The following is a 9,994-nucleotide window of genomic DNA, read 5'->3' as shown; positions in this document are numbered from 1 at the left end:
AGCCTCTGGAGTGGAGTATATGCAGAGGTGAGGGACAGGCAGAGATGGTCTCATCCAGCCAGGTGAGGGAGGGAAGCGGCTCTATAAGCATGTTTAATATTCGAATGAACATCCAGAGTTTTATCTCCTCTGGTGTGACACTTCACGGACTGAACAAACTTAGGGAGAACAGTCTTTAAACATGCTTTGTTGAAGTCACCAGCGACAATAAAGACTCGGGGTGGTCCAGCTGCTGTATGTTTACAACCGTTAGCAGCAGGCTAAGTGCCGTGCTGACGATGGCATCCAGAGGGATATAGACGGCCATTACTATGACAACTGCTATCTCTCTAGGTAGATAGAAGGGCCTGCACCGTACCGACAACAGCTCTAAATCCGGGAAGCAGTGAGAGTTAATGATCCTACTATCTCAACACCATTCATTGTGTATGAACACGCAAAGTCCCTCTCCTTTGCTTTTCCTTGATAGTTCTTTCGAATGATCGTTTCAAAAAAGCATCCGGCTAGCTAGCGATACCGCGGCTTTGGGGATTTGTGGGTGTAGCCATGTTTCCGTGATGAGAATAATGTTGCAGTTCCTGACAATGCTGTTGGTAGCAATCGGAAATTCCAACTCATCCATTTTGTGGGTGATGGATCTGGCGTTGGTCAAAAAGATACTCTGAAGCGTTGCTCGGCGTGGTTTTTGCCTTATATTAGCAGCTAGGCCCACCCGGAATCCACACTTTTGCTTTCTTTCCCTTCGCCGCTTCCGTCGTATTATGAGTGGGCTGAGTATCCACGGCGATCCCGGAGGTCTCAAAATATCCTCGGGGATATTGTTGGTCAGTCGTGATGGATATATCACATCTCCTCCCGAGAGTTATTAAATCCTGGCAACTGTAGAAAAAGTTTGCTTCACAAATGTTAGTAAATAACGATAAGATTGAGGAAACAAAACACCAAACTGGAGAGCAAAGAGCCGCTGCACCCGTGCGTGCCGCCTTCTTGGATCCATACGTCTTGATATTGCATCCCTGCTTTTTGCAGATGATCTGGGTTTTTTTTTGGCTTCATCAGGCTGTGATCTCCAACTCTATGGTACGATTCGCAACTAAGTGGGAACTGGTCGGAATGCAAATGAGCACTTCCAAATCTGAGACAAGCGTCCTTAGCTGGAAAACGTTGGCATGCTCACTCTGGGTCAGGGATAAGGTCCTTCCACAAGTGGACGAGTTGAAGTATTTTCGGGTCTTGTTCACAAGTGAGGGGGAATCCTGGAGCTTGACATTGACAGGCACATAGACTGTGGGGTCTGCAGAATGCGGACATTAGTCCATCGTGATGAAGAAGCCGAGCCAAAACCGACCGATATACCTTCTTACCCTCATCTATGGTCACGACCTGTGGAACAGGATAGAAGCTGCTGAAATTATTTTCCTCCGCAGGAGCTCGGTCATCCGTTGACGGTTCAGCGTAGAGCCGCTGCTCCTTTCAAGACAGAAGCCAGATGAGTTGGTTCAGGCATTTGATTCGGATGCCTATTTGGTGCCTCCCTGGTGAGGGTTTCTGTGTACATCCCACCAGTACCAGGCCTCTGTGCGGACCCAGGACACGCTGAGGATACTATGTCTCCTGGCTCGCCTGTGAATGCCTTGGGATCCTCCCAAAAGAGCTGGTAAGGTGTTTGGTGAAAGAGAAATCTGGGGTTCCCTGCTAAAGATGCTGCCACCACGATCCCTCGATTATTGCGTCTTCACTTTTTGCGATTTCACTACCTTGCGATTTTTTTCCCGCTATTAATTTTTTTTTCTTCAAAAGTTTGCACTTGGAAGACATAAAAATGGTGGCAGTAAATGGCGGAGGTCAGGATACCGTGTCCTCTTCTGCGCTGAAAATTTTGTTCTCAGCACCAACCATACCACATAAGAAGAAATCAAAGTATAAATACCTCTGCGAACACCCGGGCTGGTCTTTCCCATTCCCTGCTTGTAGCAGTTAGCATCGCGCACGAAGAGTGAATACCAGCTGTCTTTGTTTGGATTTTAAAAATATACACAAATACAAAAAATAGCTTCCAAGCACCCAGGACCACCCCAAGGCTTAATTTGATAAAAAAGAAAAATGGAAGATTATGATGGGGGCGGAAAAAGTTAAGTAGTTCGATATGCTGAGGGCGGGTTAAAGGTATGTCGATGTCGCGCGCTGTTACGGCATCAATTGATCTACCGTGTGGTTTCTAAAAAAAGAAGAGGCCAACATTTGTAAGACGGCCACACTTTCCTTTACAATGGAAACCAAGCACGTGGTAACCACATGGAATAATTCCTTCATGAAAATGGAGAATGCCCTCTCAATCTGGCCATTGGAATGTAAGGCAAAAAACATTCCACTGTATACCAACATCATCCGAACCCCAGCCAAGAACTTGTATCATTGCGTCTGACGAACATCCTGAATGCGAGCCTTAACCAAGGACCAGTGCCGTGAGTGGGCCTTGTGAATTTTCAGCAAGCAAGAAGGTTAGAAAAGTTCAAAAAGAGGCATGGTTTACACAGTGTTGTCTACAATAATTAGCAAGAAATCTTTTGGAGCAAGTTTTAACATGGATGAGACTGGCCTTTTCTGGAGGCAGATGCCTTCCAGCACATTTTTATTCAAGGATGAACATAACATGCTCGTTTCATAACATAAACAAATTTCAATGAACTTGGATTACAATGCAGACACACTCAAAAATAAGTTTAATCTAAACTTACACTAAACTTAATTCAATTTTTTTTATTTAAGTTTGATACCATTCTTCTCTCGGGTTGGATGTATTTGCCCCACCTCCACCCTGACTTTCACTATCGATGGGCTGTTTGCTTTTGTATTCCCTTGAAAATATTCCGAAAATGATGCACACAAATGTCCTCAACATAGGATATATTTAATAAATATACACTTTTTGATGATTAGCTTAGTGCAAAAAGCATATAAAGCACCATGTAATGTGGTACGTGTGACCTTACTTTGTGATTGATCGGTTATCGCGGCCAAGTCTGATCAATATTAACTGCAATATTTGAGGAACTACTGTACTTCATTTCTAAAAATTGATTTGAGATGCGTGTAAATTGACATACTAGCTCCATCCCTGGATGCATTAAGCTCGTATCACAAGGTCTTACTATATAAATATTGATTTAGATTTAGCTTAGAGTTAGAATTAGTTAGATATAGATTTACACATCCTGTGAAAATCGGCTGTTTGCTTTGTTGAAAAATATTTTTAAAATATTTTTTTGTGTCAGGAACTGGCTTGCATTTTACTAAAATAAACTGTATGACGTTCTGCCTTTCAGATGACTTTGTTTGCTTGAGTTTCATTATATTGCTTAAAGTCTTTCGGTTACAACTTACAAAATATATATATATTTTTTGTTTTAACACATCTAATTCCATATAAGTCAGCTTGGTAGTTGTGACAGCAACCAGCTGATCCATTCTGCCATTTTCGGGTTAGTAAAAGGCATCGAGGCATAGGAAAAATGCAACACTGGTTGCGGAAACATGCAAAAAGTGTATCGATTTTCTAGGTGTGATTTATGCATATTTTAATAGCCCTTAAGTCAGACAAGGAAGTCATTTCTGTGCCATTGATTTGATGGTGTGTCGAAGATTTATTTTGTAGTGACGAAAACTCGGTGGAATTTTTCCGCCCAACTTCAGTGGGAAAACAAAGTTTCGCTATTATGATTTTGGCCAAATGACTACGGTGCTTATTTTTAGTACTTCCTTTTCATTTGGAAATGCACAGGATAAACTACAAGCAAACATTCATAAATTAATTATTTTTCTGAACCGCTTTATCCTCACTAGGGTTGGCGGGGGGTGTTGGAGCGTATCCCAGCTGACTTCGGGTCAGAGGTGTTTGCCACCAATTTAGGACACCCTAAATTGGTGGCAAACCGATCGCAGGGCACGAGAAGACGGACGGCCATTCTCTCTCACCCCCATACCTAGGGGAAATTTAGAATGTCCAACCAGCCAACCCTCAATGTTTTTGGAATGTGGGAGGAAACCGGAGGACCCGGAAAAGCTCACGCATGCCCGGGGATATGATGCAAACTCCTCACAGGTGGACCCACCTGGATTAGAACCTAGGACCCCAGAGCTGTGAGGCCACGCGCTAACCACTCAACCCACCGGTTCGCCTATGAGCAAACTTTCTTTTATTGCCTCCCTCTCAACAGCGCTGCAAAAACACAACATTTTGGACTGTACTGATCCATAACCGCATTCACAAAGCACAGCTGTTCAACACCATTACTTTGGACCCCATTGGTCGATACTTATGTAGTGTTTTTCACGTAGGGAACATTCAAGAGATATTTCCATCACGTGTGAATCTGCTCAATTGAGCGCATTAACTAATATGATCTGGCTTTTTTTAACAGTCCCAATTAGGCAATTTTAGACAATCCATGCTTGTATTATATTTTGTTTCATTTGATCTTGAATAGGAAAACATGTCTGACTCTGAGCTGTTTGTGGTTTCCATTTTCTTTTAATCCAAATATAATTTATTTCCTGGTTTCTTCGATAAGAAAAACTGTTCTAAGCTTTACGGGTAGCTGCCATCTTCTTTTCATCCAAGTATTATTTATTTTCTGGCTTCTAGTATGCATTACCGTATTTTCACACCTATAAAACGTACAGTCTCAGTAGTGGGTGCATTTTCAGTTATTTTGTCAATACATAGAGTGCCTCGTTTGAAAAGGCCCCAGCATGACACTAAGCGAGCATGTGTTATGCTAGCCGCTAGCGTACCTATGTTATGCTAGCCGCCAGCTTATGTTATGCTAGCCGCTAGCTTGTTTTATGCTATCTGCTAGTGTATGTTATGCTAGCTGCTAGCGGATTTTAGGCTAGCCTCTAGCATGTTTTTTTTTTTAAAACAGCCCGAGCAAAAGTTTGATAATGCTTTATTGAGGTAAAAGGTACTCTATGATATAAATAATTTAGCATTCAATATGCTAAGCTCCATTGTTAGTCAGAGTTGTGTATTCCGGGAACTTGATTCCAGCTTTGGCGAAAGCTCAAACAACAGCGCTGGCCGACACTTGAGCTGAGTCATCCACAATCCATTATAAATCACGACATGCATCACTCCCAAGCCTCTGATTTTCCTCGCTGTTATATCGGCATCGACTATTCATTCCAAATCGTCAAGTAACCTGTGCAACGATGCCTGACCGAACTACTATGTTGGCCATCCGGCATTCGTCGCTCCCGAGCCGTTAGCAAAGATGTAAAAGTGTGTTCGATCCATGATCCTGTTTCTGAGTATTGCGTGTTTATGAAAGTTAAAAGCGCTGCGAGCACACGGAAGTCAAATGCCTTGCCGCTCCCCTGGGATGTTTTGAATGGATTTACTGTTTGGAATGCGCGGGGACGCTATTTTTAGGTTAAATTTCCGCTGGGTTGATGGCAATAAGTAGCCTGCCGTCAAAAAATAAATTCAGTCACTCAAGCGGTCAGGGCCATACATAAATCAAATTTAGTGCACAGACAAGACGCTCCTACCGATTGGGCGCATTGACCATTTTGGAGCAAATTTTAAACTTCAAGTGCGCCATATAGGGGTGACAATGTGGTATTTTACTACATTGCATTGGATAACTTTATTCATCCTATATTTGGGAAATTTCTGCATCATGACTGCGTCACTGCATCACATCTCCCTCATGACTGTGGGCCATCATGCACAGTGAGTCCATGAGCCAAGTCTCCACAACATATGACATTCACGTAACGCTTACGAATCTACCATACTGCATGGTTGAGTCCTCGTCATCTGAAAAATCTAGTGGAGCGTTTGACAATTTTTAGCACTTGGCGCGCATTGCACTCTCGCGGCCGTTGTGGGAACTTAATTTTTCTTTTGGAAAATTAGATAAACGTATTATACATATTATACAATATTAATCAATGTGTGCAGTAGGGTTGCCAACTCCCTGAATTATACTCTGGGATACCTCATTGGTAGAGTCATCCGGGCTGTCATCTTGTTCTTTTTGTCTTTGTGTGTATCAGAAGGTTTTTTGTTGTTGTTGTTGATTCAAACCTGTGAATAATTATCAAGTATTTTAATACAAACTAAAAATTAATACTAGAATAAAAATTGGTTCAATTTAACTAAACAGTCATAACTCTTACTTACAAAATTCATTGGTTCCAAGACTTTTTCGTAACTTTAAAATTTGATAAGGTGTAATTTTTATTTAAATTCTCTAATTCCTTCTACAGTCTTAACACAACTACCAACTAAACCCTTTAAAATTGGTCACAGTGTCCCAATTTGTATGAAAGATGCGAGGAAACACAAAAATAAAAGAAAATTATAAGAAAATTTATTTATTATTGTCTTAAAATAAATTAATCAAATGAAATCGTGTCCTGCGCCGCAGAAATATCTCCCTCCATGGCTGTTATATATGTAATACCCGTGTTTGTCCACCTGATGGGCAAAACCCGTTCTACCAGGGCCGAAAGCCTTATTTAAGACCTTTTACTCAGTCAATATCATAAGGAAGTTATTATGCCTGTCCTTTTGTAAACCCACAATATAAAATTATTCAATTTGAAAAAAGAAATACATGTATCTTAATGAGAACCTGATGCTTTCTAATGACAGGAATTACAATTTTCTTAACAGAAGTTTAAGATGTTGTGGAAGCCATATTGTTTCTAATGTCAACATATTCATTGGATGGGTTCATATTATTGCAGTAGTTGTCACTTTCAAAGTAAGAAATTAAACAAAAAAAAATAAAAGTGGAGAAAGGAATTTATTTCCAAATTAGAGTGGAGAATAAGTACAGCCACTAAGCATTTTACCTATTGCTGATTCAGGCTTTCTAGTCTGGTGCAGGTCAATTTTGTCTCTGGTGTCGGCTCTTTCGTTTTGGCCATAGTGTAGTTTGAAGAGTGAGAGACTGAGTTTGTGGACAGATGTCTTTTATACCGATAATGAGTTAAAACAGATGCTATTAATACATGTGACAAGTGGAAACCTTGTTAGAAGTTAGAACTCTTAGACAGTCAGAAATCTTGCTTGTTTGTAGGTGACCGAATACTTATTTTCCACTTCCAAATAAATTATTTTAAAAATCAAACAATGTGATTTTTTTCCCCCCACATTCTGTCTCATGGTTTAAGTTTAACCAATGTGACAATTACAGGCCTATCTAATCTTTTCAAGTAAAAGAAGTTACACAATTGGTGGTTGACTAAATACTTATTTGCCCCACTGTACATAAACATGTAATGACTGATCACCAAGATCGACGTGAATTTTTTTTATATGGTCCATTTTTACATCTCCTAGGCCCTAGTTGTGCCTCTTTCTGTCTTAAACCAGGGCCTCCTGTCAAGTTTGGTCAACTTGACCAGTCTGACATTAGCAAGGAATTGCTTCCAATCATACCCAGTGGGTGGACCTTCGCAGTTCTCAACCATCTATTCGCTCAATATGGAGCACAACCGCATAAACAAGATTCCTTTTGGAATTTTCATCAGGGCCAAAGTATTAAGCAAGCTGAACATGAAGGTATGTTTTATTTCCCAAAAAAATGTTTTTTACTTAAGACATTTTCAATATGACTGTTTTTATTCTCTTAAGATCACATTGGAGCGTATAGCATTCGTTAAATAGGGAACATATATTAAATGGTCAATGTGTGAAAATCTTTGTCTACCATATTAACATTTAAAATTTAGAAATTAGTGAGGCTTTAATGAGTTCAGATGAAATACATGCATTAAAACATAAAATACAGTGGTTCATCTACATATGAGCTTAATTCGTTTGTAGCTCGAACGATCGTTTCCCATTGAAATGAACTATAAACAAATTAATTTGATCCAAACCTCTGAAAAAACACCAAAAACAGGATATTGGATTGGATTTTTTTAAAATTTCTAATTATTCCCCATCTATTAACAAAGTAACACAACTAGTGCTTTAATAGGTATAACATTTGTTTAATAGAGCTAAATGTTTTACGGATTTCGCGGAGGGTACAGAGAGGGACATGGTGGGACTTTCCACGACAACGCACTCGTAACAGAACAAACAATTTAAATTAACTTGGATTAATAGACAGACGCTCCCCTACTTACGAAAGAGTTACGAGTTACTTACGATTTTTCATAAGTTGAATTTGTTCGTAAGTTGATTCAGTGCTATATTTTGTATTATAATTTATGTTTAAGGCCTATATACACATTAAAGGTTTATGTAAGTGCATTTGTATGTTTAAGGCTTGTATAAGTAATCAGTATTTGTTTGTACTGATAAAAACATTTAATAAAATGGAGAGAATACATACATTAAAGATGGAGAAAGAGATTTACTAGAAACTGTCCGAAAGAAGCTATCTAATGACGATTCCACAGTTTTCTTCTTATTTTCCTCATAAATGCGGTGGCACTGTATGGCATCATTCAATTGATTTGCAACCTTTGTGCAATGTTCAATGTTTGGGTCCTGCTGCTCGATCTTTCTGTTCATAAATGGCACTGACAGCCGAACGATTCAAGATGCATTCCCGTGCAACGCTCGCCACTTTCTCACGCACATCAAGCTTCTTTATCATTGCCATTTTCGTTTCAAATGAAATGGCTTGCCTCTTCCTTGCACCTCCCTCACTAGAAGCCTTTCGCTTTTCACCAACCATAATGAATAATATATAATAATATATATATACCATAATGATATATTTAATGATAAAAATGGAAAAGGTTCTTTGTGCACTGGAGATGCGTTCACGCACTTCCGCACTGCAACGATCTGGGCAGAGGGAGGTGGATGCTGGGTGAGCTGAGCTCTCACAGCGCCAGGTGTTGGTATTAGCGGCGGAAAGAAGCACTACTCGGAAAAAGGCGTGCAATACAAAATTGAACTTACGAACATTGTTCGACATAAACGAGTATTTGTAAACATGTACCGTTGTTCGTAACTTGAATGTTCATAAGTAGGAGAGCGTCTGTATACAGACACACTCAAACATACATTTAATGTCACTTTACACAAAACAATTCTAATTTTGATTTACATTTTTATACCTTTTGCCTGAGTTCGATGTTTGCCAAACCTTCACCCTCACGTTCGCTATCGATGAGCTGTTTGCTGTTTTATTCCCTTCAAAATATTCAGGAAATTATGCACAGAAATCCCCACAATAGGATAACGAACGACCACTTGCCAACAAAAAGTAGTCTTGAGTTAGTGATCGCTCTGCTAACAGGAGCTAACAGGCTAATAGGAGAAAAAAGAACACTGAAAAAATGTAACGCAGTGCTCGCAGAGACATTACAAATAGGTAGTTGCGACCAGAGGTATTACATGAGGAGTTACGGGAGAGAGCCAGTGCTCCTGATGTCCTAATGAGCAGCCAACGAGAAGTAATATACTATACTCCTCGTATTACCGATCACTCCAGCATTCGTGCTGAGTAACGGAAAAAACACTGAAAATAATGCAACACTCCGCCCAGTGCTCTTGGATATTTGTTATACACGAAAGAGATGCACAAAAAAGACAGTGGGCTACAATAATAAACAGTCTCTCATGTCTTGGCCACCTGGCTTACTCGCATCTCGATTTTTTTCTCGTATCTAGAGAGAATTATTTGCTCGAAATTTTCCTCGTATGTCAAGCTGCTCGTATGCAGAAGTACCACTGTATACAGAAAACTAAATTATGACTAAATTGTAGGGTTGCTACACCCAATGTGTGTCTTTGGGATAAAGTGCTGTATTGATCTATTTGAGTGGACTGGAGAAAGCAGAAATTTGTGCGTGTTTCTTGGGCAAAAATAAGAGGAAAAGCCGATTGTGCCAAATTCAGTGTTCTGTAATGTTAAATAAAATGAGAACAAAAACACTAACACTCAAAAAATGTCTATGTATATACAGAAGTGCTGTAGTTTTACTGATTATAAATGTGTGTGTAATAAGAGTTGGT

The 9,994-nt window shown here is 39.9% G+C and overlaps 1 protein-coding gene across 4 annotated transcripts in view; it reads left to right on the top strand.

The window, feature by feature from the left end:
- The window catches only part of shoc2 (SHOC2 leucine rich repeat scaffold protein), a 37,440-nt gene that overhangs the window by 18,611 nt on the left and 8,835 nt on the right, over positions 1-9,994 (top strand). For all 4 annotated transcript variants that reach the window (XM_077718319.1, XM_077718322.1, XM_077718320.1 and 1 more), the window contains one exon: positions 7,388-7,576. In XM_077718319.1, the coding sequence (XP_077574445.1) occupies positions 7,388-7,576 (189 nt within the window). The remainder of the gene's footprint in view (positions 1-7,387; positions 7,577-9,994) is intronic.

The sequence above is a fragment of the Stigmatopora nigra genome, chromosome 6 (assembly GCF_051989575.1).
Source record: "Stigmatopora nigra isolate UIUO_SnigA chromosome 6, RoL_Snig_1.1, whole genome shotgun sequence".
NCBI classification, from domain to species: Eukaryota; Metazoa; Chordata; class Actinopteri; order Syngnathiformes; family Syngnathidae; genus Stigmatopora; species Stigmatopora nigra.
This window is presented reverse-complemented; position numbering and strand designations above follow the sequence as displayed.